Raw genomic sequence first — 15,172 nt, forward strand, 5'->3', positions numbered from 1 at the left:
CCCCCCCCCCCCCCCCCCCATGTCTACTTGCTTCCGCCGTGCCTGCTGAAAATACCGTTCCTATAGGTCCCGGGTCTGTAACGATTTCCCTCTCATTATCTTCAGCGCAAAGCCACAAACCTGCAAGCCGCCGATTAAACAATGTGCTGGTCATGGGCGTACGACCCGGGGGGGGGGGGGGGGGGGGCGGGGCAGAGGCCTCCCCCAAATTCGGGCAAAACAGTGGGGAAAATTCGGGTAGTTTTTATCTGGGGAAAATTTGGGCAAATCAACCCCTCCAGCCCCCTTAAATCAAAGAGTCCCCATACGCCCATGGTGCTGGTTGTCAATGAATACACTCCATTCTTGTCTGTATGTCAGTTATTGAGTGATACATAATTTACCCCAGAGTCCTACGTTACAAAGGAGCAAGTGGCGTCAAAATATCGGATGATAACGTTCGTTTTTAACGATCCTAAACAAATGAACCTTCTTACTTTTTTTCCCAAGACGCCGCCCATTACGTTCAATACAAATGTGTATACAGTGTTTGGAATAAAATTATCCATAACTAGTGCTATTGTGTCTGGCTCATCATGTAGCTAGGCTGGAACGAAATGACCAAGTGATTTGATTTTGTGAAATATTGTATGGAGTAAGGCCTCCGCGAGTCCAAAATATTGGACATGAGTACTCGATAGTCAAACTCAACCGGGACCCCGAGTACCCGCCACTAGATGATAATGAAACTATGAAATAAAGTAATATAGCATTATGCATCTCAATTCCAACGCTGAACATGGATGCCAAATCATGCCATCGTATTGCATTTCATACATTCGACTTTTGTCTACAAACCCCCCCCCCCCCCCCCCCCCCCCCTATAAAGCCCTATAAAGTAACAGGCGTCAAGCATATGGCAAAATGACGTAAACAAATATAATTAAATGAGAGTGCTCTTTCTTGCACAGGTACTCGACTCGAGTCTTGGCTAAACTAAATCGGTCCGTGCCCGATTACCCGTGGAGACCCTAGTGTGGAGTGGAAATGAGCGCTTCTGCCCTTTCTTTCATTGTAGTAGTTAACGCACTCCGACTCATTAAACTGATGTCATTGCTCAACGTTTTGTAGGGTATAAAATTTGTTTTATTATATATTAGTACATGTTTATTAGTACAATACGTTTTCCAGCTTAAAATATCACACCACAATGGGTTTTGTTCTTGCTGTCGGAGAAATAACAATAACACGAATAGTATGTGTATTGTATATATTTTTAGTCATCACGCTAATGGCTGTTTGACAAATGATCACATATGTAAGTACAGAAAGCAATCGTGTATAATAGCCACGAATACGTATAATGAATACAGTAACAGACAACATTAACATATTATCACTTAGACTCACTACTCACAAAAAACATGGGTTTCTCCCCTCCCCAAGAACACAGAGGCGTTCGGGCGCTCATTTTTGTACGTCGTGGGGTGGGGGAAGGGGAGGCTGATTTTTGCCAAAATTAAGCGAAAATGCCAGAATCTGGATAACATTCATTCATATCAACATTATTTCTAAACAGCTATATAGGGTTACAAACGAGTCACTACGCATTATTTCACGGATTACAACTGATATAGTAGGGAGAATGATGGAAATACATCGTGAAAGGGTTTCAGGCCAGTTCATTTTGTCCGAATATCTCCATCGTTTTTGGCTGAATTCGAGGCTCCCCCCACCCCACCCCCCGCCTCGTACGCTTATGCAAGAGCATCTACTTCCTCGTGTAGAACAGTTGATTAATAAATTCTTTAAACGTTATAAAAATATTTGATACAGATCCCAGGAAGGTAGTGCGTATATTCTGCATTCTAAAAACCCCCACCCCGTATATGTCAGCAGAAACAAACATCTATCATACAAGTTGTATTTGTTGTAGTTAAATTGTTAGTTTAGTTCTTAAGTGCGTTTTTGTGTGTTTTCGTCTGTTAGATAAACTAACAGCATCACCATCTCGTCTAGATTCTAAACACTAAAAACACAACAACAGCACGATTCTCCAAGTTAGCACCAAAACTGAACCAGCCGGAAAATTAACGGGAAAAACTATTTCTTTTTCTTTTTCCCTTTCTTTCCACCTTTCTTTCCGGACTTTTTTCCTTTCTTTCCTTTTTTCCCTTTCTTCCCTTTCTTTATTGATGTTTTACTGTCAACACTTGGAATAGCGTAGGCTGGGACTTCCGGTAAATCGTTCACTTCGATAATAACAGGCATGGCGCCCTGTTGAGCGTCCCGTGAAATATGCCAGGCGTCCGAGTAGCATTTCGTTACATCCATTGGTCGCACTCCAGAACACGCTTCTGCTTCCAGTTTAGCGCCACACAGCAGCAATAATTTCACAATTTCAGTATGATTTCCTGTAAGGGAAATTAGAAATTAGAAACACACCCGTACAAACTCAGCCTGGGTTTAAATAGTCTAAAACATTTTTCTTTTCATTATTTTTTACACAAATACAAAAAAACCCTTTATAATTTCAGTCCTTGGTTTTGAACATTTCTGTTAACCACTGTCAACATTTGAACAACTGGTTCCTGGAGTATTACGGTACTTGCTTTACAACATTAACCGTTTGAAAGCCTATCTGTAGGGAGTTCAGGGGCATGCTCTTGGGATCATTTTGAAATGAAGATTCTCAGAGACGCGTTTTTCAGGGAAATTTAGTGTTGTATATTGTGGTCGATGTGGAAAATTTAAAAAAACAATAAAATTATTAAAAAGAGCACTTCAAACGGGCGAGGGGAATCACGGAAGGAAGGAAATGTTTTATTTAACGACGCACACGACACATTTTATTTACGGTTATATGGCGTCGAACATATGGTTAAGGACCACACAGATATTGAGGGAAGAAACCCGCTGTCGCCACTTCAAGGGCTACTCTTTTCAATTAGCAGCAAGGGATCTTTTATATGCACCATCCCATAGACAGAATAGCACATACCACGGCTTTTGATATACCAGTCGTGATGCACTGGCTGGGACGAGAAACAGCCCAATGGGCCCACTGACGGGGATCGATCCCATATCGACCGCTGTACCACTGGGCTACGACCCGCCCCTGGGAATCACGGAACCCATGTCACCCTGGCCGCTCTGGACCCGCCAATAATTGAACAAAATAGGCACAAATGCAACATAGTTTATACTTACCCTTTGACGCTATATGCAGAGGGGTTACTTTGGACCCAGTTGTACAATTTGGACCTGCTCCGTTTTCCAGCAGAAGACTAACTATATCGGTATATCCGCCTGTTTGGTGTAAAAAAAAAAACATAAGACATTTAAAAAAAATGTTTTGTTTAACGACACCACAGGAGCACATTTATTTATTAATCAGCGGCTATTGGATGTCAAACATTTGGTGATAATGACATATAGTCTTAGAGAGGAAACCCGCTAAAAAAATTCCATTAGTAGCAAGAGATCTTTTACAGACCACTGCATTTGATATATACCCGTCGTGGTGCATTGGCTAGAACGAGAAATTGAAAGAAAGACGAACACAGTATAGACTCATACCAAACCTGGGCTATAACTAAAGTTTCCAATCGGACGTAGGTTCTGGGAGCAATAATCAAAACATCGATTATTCAGAGGGATTAAAGTGGTTATCGTCGTCAGTAGCAGAAAGGTTATAATAAGGCTCATCTTAAACAAGGTAACAAGTTGATTACTATATGTGATTCAGTGTGTGTCTGTGTGACATACATACATACATACATACATAGTGTGACTGCCCCCACCCCCAATATAAAATATTGGCAATGCCAGTGGTTCTGAGGATCCATACCCAGCATGCCCCAAGGTACCCCCCCCCCCAAAAAAAAAGGAACGAACACACACACACACACACACACACACACACACACACACACACACACACACACACACACCATTCAAGTTATTAATTTTTAGTTGGCCGTATATCTTGGTCAGCTCGTCTCTCATACATTCGTGAAGAAAGACGAATTTCAAGCTATTATATACGAAGTTCCAGCTCCTACACGAATTTCTCTCCACTTAACAACAAAAACATATTTTTTGTTCTCCTAAATATAAATAAAGATATAAATATGTCTTGTCACTAATCATTGTGCCCCCCCTCCAGATATAGTTCCCATGGGCCTGTTGTAGCGTTTGCATTTGTCACCAACATGCGAGTTTAACTTATGACTGAACTAAAAGAAAAGTCAAACTAAAGGTCTGTGGCACAAGATTTAAGAAACAGTATTTATTTTATACAAAGTATTTGGCGATTATTTGGTTGTCAAAATACATACATAATGTTCAAAAAACAGAAACACCATTTAAAGTTTATAGAAAAAGAAATTATTTGCATAGATCCATACTTAGGCAGATGTATATTTAGTACAACCATAACATAACATAACTATACATACATTACATGAACATCATAATGAATAAAATTGACAACAACATAAACCTGTTGACGAATCTATTATATTTTGTCAAATAAATATTGCTTAAAACAACAGAGGCACGGGCGTAGGAAGGTGCCACACACACACACACACACACACACACACACACACACACACACACACGTTTTATAAAGACGTATACATATAAATATATAAAAAAAACCCCATCGCTACTGCTACAAAGTGTGTGTGTGGGGCACATGCAATTTGTATTGTTTACATTTCACATCTCAGTAGGAAGCGGGGGGGGGGGGGGGGGGTTGCGGGGGGTTGCAAGATGGGGTGCCTTACATGGTAAGAGGTGTTTGGACATGCTTTCATTTTATTTCTTTGACGTCGGCAAAAAGGGGGGGGGGGGGGGGGGGGGGGGCTCCAAATAGATCCGCGCCTGACGACACTCGAGTTATAAATACATCTCTTGTATTTTCATTTTGGGATAGTATAGAGATAACGGCACAGATATATATATCCATTACCTGCACATGCTTTTGACAAAGCTGTGTAACCCTGCTGATCGCGGATATCTGGATTCACTTTTTTTCTGAGAAGTTTTCTTACGGTTGAAATGTCACCAGCCGCTGCAGCCTCCACCAGCCGCATTTTCGATTGCTTTTCAACATAAACATTTGACATATGTATTTTCGAGGCCATTTTGGATTCATAAAGTTTGCAAATTTATAAACGGACATCGAAATGTGAAAATAATCACGGTTGTCAAGCGACTGTTTACATCGACCCACTTCGCTTTTTATCAATTAAAGAGGGGTTGTATTTTAGAGTTATCTCCCATTAATAAGCGTGAAGAGCCGATTACTCATATTTCAAAATGGGTTTGTGACAGCACAATTAATTGCCACCTTGCCCCTCCCGCTAGCTACGACCCTGCTCTAGTAGTGTCACTAAACAAACTTTAACTTTAAATAACTTCTAGCCGTTTTGTTTTAATTGGTTCGTTTAATCAAAGGTGGAAACAACAGATCATAACGATAGTTTGGTGTTAAACTGCGTAACATTTCTTTTAGTTTTATTAAGAAGCACGTTCTCTAACATTACTTCAGATATGACTTGGAAATGTGGAGATTTGATTCTTTCTGCGGATCCATATGTGCACATATTGGCCCAGAAGGAAAGAAGAAAAAGATGCGACTCGTGTTTTAAAAAGTAGTTATTGTATGTCCCTCCTTTCCACTGTAAGGCCCCCAGTATGTGTTACAGTATTTAATACAGTGAAACCCCGCTATTAAGACCACTCATTGGACGATTGGTCTTAATAATTATGGTCTTATTAGCAGGGTGGTCTTATTAGTGGATTAATATCATTGGTAGGACTTTCCTTTGGCACTGTTACGTATAAAGAACATTATAAGTACTTGTAAATAAATGAGAGTTGGGGTTAGCGACAGTGCCAAAGGAAAGTCCTTCCGGTAGAGCAACTGTCCCCATCTTCTGTAATAGTACATTGCCATGGATCTTATCCCTAGCTGAGGGCGGGATGTAGCCCAGTGGTAAAGTACTTGCTTGATGCACAGTCAGTCTAGGATCGATCCCTGTCGGTGGGCCCATTGGGTTATTTCTCATTCTATCCAGTGCACCATGACTGGTATATCAAAGACCATTGTATGTGCTATCCTGTCTGTGGGATGATGCATATAAAAGATCCCTTGCTACTAATGAAAAAATGTAGTGGGCTTCCTCTCTATGATTGTGTCAAAATCATCATATGTTTGACATCCAATAGCCGATGATTAATACATCAATGTGTTCTACTTGTGATGTCATTAAACAAAACAAACTCTTATGCCCAGCAAGGGACCATTCAAATACTACGTTATGCTCAAGGGTTTGGGTGGGTATAGGTCCAAATGTTATGTGGTGTTACAGGGGGTGGGTGGGTATACGTAATGCACTTTTTGATTTTGTTATTACTAAATAATAATAATAAAAAAACAAAAACATTCTGTCACGGTGACCATATTTATAAGGATGTGTATCTGTGCTTTCCCAAATTGCAAAACAGTATGTTAAAATTATACCATACCCATTGCATGACTTTCCTGTGAATGAATGGTGGGAAGGGGGGGGGGGGGGTGGCGTCTCCAAGCATTACATAATATTTTATGGGTGTATGGTCCAGTGTTACGGAACGTTACAAGGGGAGGGAGAGTGTCTATTTTAGACAAAAATAGCATTACGTAATATTTGAACGGCCCCCAATAACATTTTCCTGTGTTTCTTTAGGCATGATACATATATATACATGTATGTTTTCCAATGTATGCCATGCCATTTTATATGATCCATATATAAAATAAATGATTTGAATTTGAAAATTGTATCACACTAAGAAACAACATGTCATTTGTTTTATTCAATATATTGAACATATTGACCTATGTTTTTAAGGTGCATTATCATATTAGCAAGAACCACGTTTTACTATTTTTCTTAATAATTATTAAATTACTACAAACTGATCAATCTACCGGCCTCGGTGGTGTCGACACTGTGGTTAAATTATCGGACATAAGGATAGTACTAGTGGTAGTTACTGGCTTTGAAGTCTGGTACCGCCTTCCACCCAGAGCAAATTTTAATGTCTCAATGGATAGGTGTAAGGCCACTACACCGACTTCTTTCTCACTAACCACTAACCAACTGTCCTGGACAGACAGTCTGGATAGCTGAGGTGTGTGCCCAGGGCAGTGTGCTTTAACCTTATTTGGATATAAGCATGAAAATAAGTTGAAATGATCAATCCCACAAAGAATGTTTGTAGTCTTTGTAAACATTTATTCAGGAAAGTGAAAAATGGAAATGGACATTATTCATTCAAGATTGTTAAAATGGAAATGGACATTATTCATTCAGGATTGTTAAAATGGAAATGGACATTATTCATTCAGGATTGTTAAAATGGAAATGGACATTATTCATTCAGGATTGTTAAAATGGAAATGGACTGTCACTCATACAAACAAGGGGCAGGATATAGCCCAGTGAAAAGTGCTTGCCTGATGTACAGTTGGTTTAGGATCGATCCTGTTGGTGGGCCCATTGGGCTATTTCTCGTTCCAGCCAGTGCACCATGACTGGTATATCAAAGGCCGTGGTATGTGCTCTCCTGTCTGTGGAATGGTGCATTTAAAAGATCCCTTGCTACTAATCGAAAGGAGTAGCTCATGAAGTGGTGACAGCGGGTTTCCTCTCTCAATATCTGTGTGGTCCTTAACCATATGTCTAACACCATATAACCGTAAATAAAATGTGTTGTAAAACATTTCCTTCCTTCATTACAGATAGTGTTCATTTTTTATGAATGTAGGTCAAAATGTCAATGGTTTAAATGTCAATGGTTAATATGCCAATGGTCAAAATGTCAGTAGAAAAATGTCAACAGTCAAAATGTCAACTAATAAAGTGGTACCCAGGTAAAAATGCCAACTTTCAGATAATACATTTGTGACAGAGAGAGAGAGAGAGAGAGAGAGAGAGAGAGAGAGAGAGAGAGAGAGAGAGAGAGAGAGAGAGAGAGAGAGAGAGAGAGAGAGCGGGGGGAGATATTGAGACAGAGAGAGAGAGAGAGATTGAAACAGAGAGAGAGGGGGAGGGAGGGAGGGGGAGGGAGACAGAGACAGAGATTTTTACCTAGATACCACATTAATGGTTTACATTTTGCCCATTGACATTCTGTCTGTACATCATTTTGGATGGGCATACAGTTAAAAGTATAATCATTACATTTAAAAAACAAAAATGTTAATTATTTTTGGTGTGTTGCATAAATTGATAGTCCATTTAAATAGTAGTTTTATTCAATTTATTTTTACAGATAAATTCAAAAATTTAACCTGAAACACACATTTTGTTTTTAAGCCTTAAAATAATAAATATACATATAAATTATTATTAATGAACCTTAATTTTTTTTATTGTTATTTGTTTTCAGTTCAGACAAACTAAAGAGGTGCACAGCGTGTTCTGTTGTTTACTACTGCAGTGTTAAGTGCCAGGTTAGTGGGTGTCAACATTATGGCACATCATTTAAAGATTGTAGATTTAGTAGTACCATAACTGGTGGTCTTAGCCACTGACATGATATTAAGTCATTTTTCACTTACCATATCATAGGCTCCTGCTGAGCTAGATAACCTCAGTGGCGGATCCAGAAAATCCATTTTGGGGGTGGGGGGGGGGGGCCAATGACATGAAGCAGAATGCCAAGGGAAATTTGGGGGAGGTTTGCAGGGGATCGTAAAAAAAAAAAAAAATTAATATATAATAAAATTATAACTGTCACAAAATTTAGGGGTGGTGGTGGCCTGGGCCCCTGGGGAGTGTGAAGTTAAAACAGGAAAAAAAAACATACAGACCTAACTCACCTTCATAACCATTACGTCTCCGATGCATGTGTGCTTTTAAAAATATGAAAAATGCATTTTGTGGTACATGTATCAGAAACACCAGGATAACTAGAAACACTTCAGTTGTACAGAAATGGATAATCTAAACAATAAAATATTTATAACCAATGTTTGATTTCAGTGATATGCCATAGTTTTAAAAAAATAGGGTCTGTCACTTTAATTGACCTAAAGTTATTAAGATAACATTCTCTTACTCTTAGATGGCTATTCAACATGCGTGTCTGTGATCATCCTTATTAAAGACTTAGAACATATCACAACTGTGTTTGCTGTGCAAAGAACCTGTGTTTTAGAATAAACATTTAATAATATGGAAATGTTTTGGTGGTCTGTATATTCATAATGTATAAGTGCTGGAAGGTTTTGTCTCAATATATTGCAATTATTTTACTACATTGCAGCGAGAAGACTGGATTGTTCACAAAGAAGAGTGTCTTTGCTTGAAGCAGATGTCACCAAAGATTCCCACTGACAGCGTCCGTCTGCTACTCAGACTGGTTATACGACACAAGGTAACCATGGTAACCAACATCCATTTTGAAGATGATATTTAAAGGTTTGGTTGTACAACACAAGGTAACCATGGTAACTGACATCCATTTTGAAGATGATATTTAAAGGTTTAGTTGTACAACAGAAGGTAACCATGGTAACCGACATCCATTTTGAAGATGATATTTAAAGGTTCACTAACTTTTGTGGCCTCTTATAATCCATCCCACGGGGAACGCCTTTTTTCATACTATGGAATTTACTAAAAGTTATTTATTTCTAACACAGCTGTTTTCTAAATTACACACAAAAATAGTACTTTTTGTTATTTCGAAAACACTTTTACTTTTCTTTTTACGTCAAACCAAACTGAAATTATTTACAAAAACCCCCACATTTTTATAGGAGGATGGGACGGACTATAGGTTGACTATAGGTTGATAGTTCAGCTTGCTGGCAGTTTTGACCAACATGTTAAAGCTGCTGCCTCTACTCGGCCATTACAACCTTTTTACCATTAACTTACACATTACTTGAAACATTTTCATTAAATTATAAATTTTAGTTAACCCAACATGTTTTGGGTCATTCTGGCATTTATAGTTGCTCAAACATAATAATTATTATTATGTGAAACCAATTTTTTTCGATATCAACTGTTTAAAAAATTGTATAGAACAAAATAATTAGGATAATGATTTTTGTTTTTTAGCCATTCCATTTAGTTTATTCCATGGTACAGTCGAATCCACTTTATTGCATATCGGTTTATAGCACAAGTTGGTTATTTGCATATTATTCGGCTGCACAGAACCGTACATTGTGGTCAAGCTAGTTTATTTTTGTTATTACAGCGTGGAGATGACACCCAATTTGTGGATACAGCGAAGTGGCGTACATTTGATGAATTTCAGTCACGTAAGTCCACAACATACTATGATTAAACTAGTTCATGCCAATGAATGGAATTGATAGGTTTCAGAAATATAGTACCTCATAGAACAAAGTGGTTCATAGAAAAAAATAGTACCAGTCAACAATCTAATGATAAATAGGGCACTTTTGTTTTTACTGTAACGCCTTCTTCTATTTATAAAGTTCTATGATGCTTTGATTTAGCCACCCCCTTTCAAAATACTCTAGTTAACATATTTTAAAAAAATAGGGCCAATCTAATGTAAAATAGGGCATTTGTTTTTACTGTAACGCCTTCTTCTATTTATAAAGTTCTATAATGCTTTGATTTAGCCACCCCCTTTCAAAATACTCTAGTTAACATATTTAAAAAAAATAGGGCCAATCTAATGTAAAATAGGGCATTTGTTTTTACTGTAACACCTTCTATTTATAAAGTTCTATGATGCTTTGATTTAGCCACCCCCTTTCAAAATATTGTAGTTAACATATTTTAAAAAATAGGGCCAATCTAATGTAAAATAGGGCATTTGTTTTTACTGTAACACCTTCTTCTATTTATAAAGTTCTATGATGCTTTGATTTAGCCACCCCATTTCAAAATACTCTAGTTAACATATTTAAAAAAATAGGGCCAGTCTAATGTAAAATAGGGCATTTGTTTTTACTGTAACACCTTCTATTTATAAAGTTCTATGATGCTTTGATTTAGCCACCCCCTTTCAAAATAATGTAGTTAACATATTTTAAAAAATAGGGCCAATCTAATGTAAAATAGGGCAGTTGTTTTTACTGTAACACCTTCTATTTATAAAGTTTTATGATGCTTTGATTTAGCCACCCCCTTTCAAAATACTCTAGTTAACATATTTAAAAAAATAGGGGCAGTGAACAATCTAATGTAAAATAGGGCATTTTTAAAAACTGTAATGCCTTCTTCTATTTATAAAGTTCTTAGATGCTTTGATTTAGCCACCCACTTTAAAAAGTACACTAGTAAGCAGCACTCGCTGTATAAACACATGTAACCTTTGGAATTGCATAGGTGTATTACAGGACTCACACTGGAAACAGTTTTGGTTTGGCCAATTTTTTTACACATTTTGAATATTTGAAGGGATGGGACATAGCCCAGTGGTAAAGTGCTCGCCTGATGTGTGGTCGGTCTAGGATTGATCCACGTCGGTGGACCCATTGGGCTATTTCTCATTCCAGCCAGTGCACCACGACTGGTATATCAACGGTCATGGTATGTGCTATCCTGTCTGTGGGAAATTGCATATAAAAGGTCCCTTGCTACTAATGGAAAAATGTAGTGGGTTTCCTCTCTAAGACTGTCAAAATTACCAAATGTTTGACATCCAATAGCCGATGATTAACAAATCAGTGTGCTCTAATGGTGTCATTAAACAAAACAAACAAACAAACTTTTATTTCCTTGAAGTTATTCAGTAATGGATAATTTAAAGTAAATTTTATTAGCCAAATGCTAAATGTTATAGCCACTTTGTATGTTAGTTAGCAAATGGGTTATTTGGCAATGTACAGGCTGAGCCCTGGTATGATAATGTGCTATCATAGATTTTTATTTTGGTTTGGCTATAATTTGGATGGAAACAGATCCCCCTCAAACCTGTTACTAATAAACAAATATTTGTTTATGATCAACTAAGTATTGACACAACAACAAAGTAATAAATCTGATGAGGCTGAGCTTGACAAAACAAATAACATTATTAAGTTTCGGTTTTTGCAGACACTGATGAAATAAAGGCTGATGTTAAAAGAACTGAGATATTTGTGAAGATGTCCTACATCATTTGCCAGTTGGTTGGAGATCGCTTCCCTGTGCCTGATGCAAGCAAGTTGCTTGATATGTTTGGAAAGGTATGTCCCAATAAGGGTACCATGTAGTTTGTAATGACATTAAAAGTCTATTTGTTTAAAGTCCCCCCCCCCCCCCCCCCCCAGTATTGTGGCACATTTTTAACTATAGGTATTTGGAGTCTAGCATATATAGTAGAGTCAATATATGGTTTGACCCCCAAAAAATTGCTACAAAAGGTTTTTGGGTAGTTTTAGGTTTGTTGAGGGGTACATAATAACATACAAAAAATCTATCAAAATCAACCAATCAGAAAGTAGGAAAATTAGGTCAAATCCAATATGGCGGATATATCAATCTTTTGGGCTTTTCATCTGGGAAATGGTGCACCAAGTCCATTACATATATCATTTCTTAATAGGAAAGTGACTGTGAGGATTCTAAAAAAACTTTATTATTCTATGACCTAACAGCGACATCATATGATGATACCATGACATCACGTTGTTCCGATTTGGTTGATAAAACATCCAATATGTCAAAAGATATTGTCCATAAAGTTGACTGAATTTTATCTGAAATATATCATTATTTGTATTGACAAAATATCAATTCTTAATGTAATAATGCTAAATATAATGAACGTGAGGTCATGGTAACCTGTGACATGTAATCCACATACCAGAAAATGTTTTTACAATTCATTACAATCACATTTTTGTTCGTCCATAAAATGGTTGTGCGGGTTGTCACATGACTCAAGTTGGCATGACCCGCATGTAGTTGTGCATGGTAGTCCATAGCCCCTGCAGCTACAACGGGGTGTTCTGCAGGCAGTTGTGCAGTTGCAATGGACCACTTTCAGGAGATTGTCAGGGGCAGCATTCTGTGCTGACATTATAGGCACCAAATGATTGTCTTCAGCTTTCCAACCCCAGTTTACAGGATCCATATAATCTTCCTTTCCAATCCATACCATGATCTGGTAATACACTCTGAGACAGTGGAATTTCGTTGAAGATGCAGTTGGGGGAAGACGTTCAGGTGTAACAAAAGTTTTTGCCTTAACCACTTTTTTATTGAAAATGTTATAGCGCAAGGCTGCAAGGGAATCTGTAGGTTTCCCGCCAAAAAGAATAGCCATGGCTTGGCTTCCCAAGTTCTCAATGGTGTTACTTGTTTGGCTAGGTAAACTGAATGCATTTGCACAAGATGTTAGGACAGAATCACCTTTAACAAGTTTGTGGAAAGCAGATTTCTTTCCCACACCAAAGATGCGTGAAATGCTATCGCAACCAGTGAATGCGTGTAAGAAGAGTAACTGAGAGGACATCTCACTTCCCAATAGTAGTTTCAGACGGTTGAGGTTATAAACTCGAATCTTAGATTTTGACTGATTGTCTAAACGAAAGTATAAGTCTTTACTGTCTGTTTTTGCATAAGGCATCAAAAGAATGAGTAAATCGGTATCTTCCCCTATCAAAGTTGTTGATTGAAGATATGAGGATTCTGTTGCTGCCAAGACAATATCTACATCAGCATCGCCTGGTGAGTTTATCACATTGCAATCCTTTTTTCTCAGCTGATCACTGATCAAGTTAATCAGTTCCTGTTTGTTGCAATCCACTGAAAGAAATTCGTCTTTTCTTCCGGAAAACTCTGTATTTGCAGTAATGTTGACAACAGGGTTGACTTTCTTCTGGCGTCTCTGGTGTGTATTATCTTTAATGGATGGCCCTCCACCATACCCATCAAACACAACAGTTGCTAAGCCGTAATGGCGAATAGTAAAGTCAGCATATGACTGGGCAATTGAACCATATGTGTCACCCGTTTTCCACGTTAAACGGTGCAGTAAGAAACCTCCATCTAGAACATAATGATCTGTTTTTGGAATAGCATCAGTGATGGCCTCACTTGACAAGTTATTTGAATGATCATTAATAGCATGACCCAGCATTAGTTTGTCAGTCTTGTGCAATGTTTTGTGCCTCAAAAAGGGCAGGCGGGAAAGGACTTAGCTCATAGCTCATTACCTCATCCAGTGAAAGGTTTCCTGATCGGGACACAACTAAAAAGCTCTGAACCAGCAGCAGAGGGTCAATGGTTCTGTCATGAGCAGTCTTGACAGAAGATACATTTCCAAGAGTTTTAGCTTTGTCGTTCCTTTTGAATGAGTATGTGTATGCAGGCTGCCCTATCATTTTTGTGATGATTTTCTTTCCAACAGACTCTAATTCATGCACATTCACATCATCATTTCCTACAACACCATTTAATATGTTTCTTAAAGTTGGGTCTGTGGAGAATGGTGTGCAGGGAACCATTTTAAAACTTATTTTCTCTAGGTCAGACAAATCTCTCTTGATTCTTGCTTCAGTGGATTCCTTGTGTTGTTCCCTTGTGGTGTATGACCAGTTGTTAAAATCCTGCATTGCATCATTGTATTCTGCAGATATTGGGGAAGACATTGTCCATAATGCACGTTGTTCTTCTGTCATTCCACTTCCTCTTGTCAGGCCGCCAGTACTCTTTAGAAATTAGAGATTGCATCAATGTGTGCTTTATTACCAGATCTGACCCAAGGCCAGCCCAGAACTGATCACTGCATCGAACAACGTGGAACCCTTGTTCAAACTTCCTAAAAACAAGAGGATGGGTTGTCTCAAGATCTTTCATACTTTGTAAATAGAGGTAGGCAGATTTTAGATAGTTGAAATGTCCAGCTGCAGCAAAAATCGGCAGGCAGTCAGATACAGCTTGCAAGTGCATTATCCATGACCCCGTGCGATCAGCCTTGACCAATGTTCTAGCAGTCTGTATCATTATTTGGTAACCAAGCCATAACTGACTGGTTTTCGATCTAGCAGAAAGTTCAGTTTTCCTTTTGTCCATTTTTGTTTTGATTTTGGCTATCATTTCAGATGTGGTTATGGATTCCAAAGTCATTAGACCCGCCAACAAAGACGTGTATTTTTCTTCGGACTGATTTACGAGTGATGCAAACACAGGATCATTATCCATCATGTCTGAAA

General features: G+C 38.3%; 2 protein-coding genes across 2 annotated transcripts in view; one reads left to right on the top strand and one right to left on the bottom strand.

The window, feature by feature from the left end:
• Window positions 1–1,234: 1,234 nt before the first annotated feature.
• LOC121383311 (DNA-binding protein RFXANK-like) lies at window positions 1,235–5,236 on the bottom strand. The gene is made up of 3 exons (XM_041513260.1): window positions 4,958–5,236; window positions 3,190–3,288; window positions 1,235–2,393 (listed from the first exon to the last, which is right to left on the bottom strand). Exons 1-3 carry the CDS (start codon window positions 5,130–5,132, stop codon window positions 2,083–2,085), a joined length of 585 nt encoding a protein of 194 aa, XP_041369194.1. The 5' UTR covers window positions 5,133–5,236; the 3' UTR covers window positions 1,235–2,082.
• Window positions 5,237–5,311: 75 nt separating this feature from the next.
• LOC121383310 (histone-lysine N-methyltransferase SMYD3-like) overlaps window positions 5,312–15,172 on the top strand; it is a 39,440-nt gene continuing 29,579 nt past the window's right edge. Inside the window, exons 1-5 of the mRNA XM_041513259.1 lie at window positions 5,312–5,642; window positions 8,428–8,491; window positions 9,307–9,417; window positions 10,252–10,315; window positions 12,069–12,199. Of these exons, the coding sequence (XP_041369193.1) occupies window positions 5,542–5,642; window positions 8,428–8,491; window positions 9,307–9,417; window positions 10,252–10,315; window positions 12,069–12,199 (471 nt within the window). The 5' untranslated portion in view covers window positions 5,312–5,541. The remainder of the gene's footprint in view (window positions 5,643–8,427; window positions 8,492–9,306; window positions 9,418–10,251; window positions 10,316–12,068; window positions 12,200–15,172) is intronic.

This window comes from Gigantopelta aegis, chromosome 10 (assembly GCF_016097555.1).
Source record: "Gigantopelta aegis isolate Gae_Host chromosome 10, Gae_host_genome, whole genome shotgun sequence".
NCBI classification, from domain to species: Eukaryota; Metazoa; Mollusca; class Gastropoda; order Neomphalida; family Peltospiridae; genus Gigantopelta; species Gigantopelta aegis.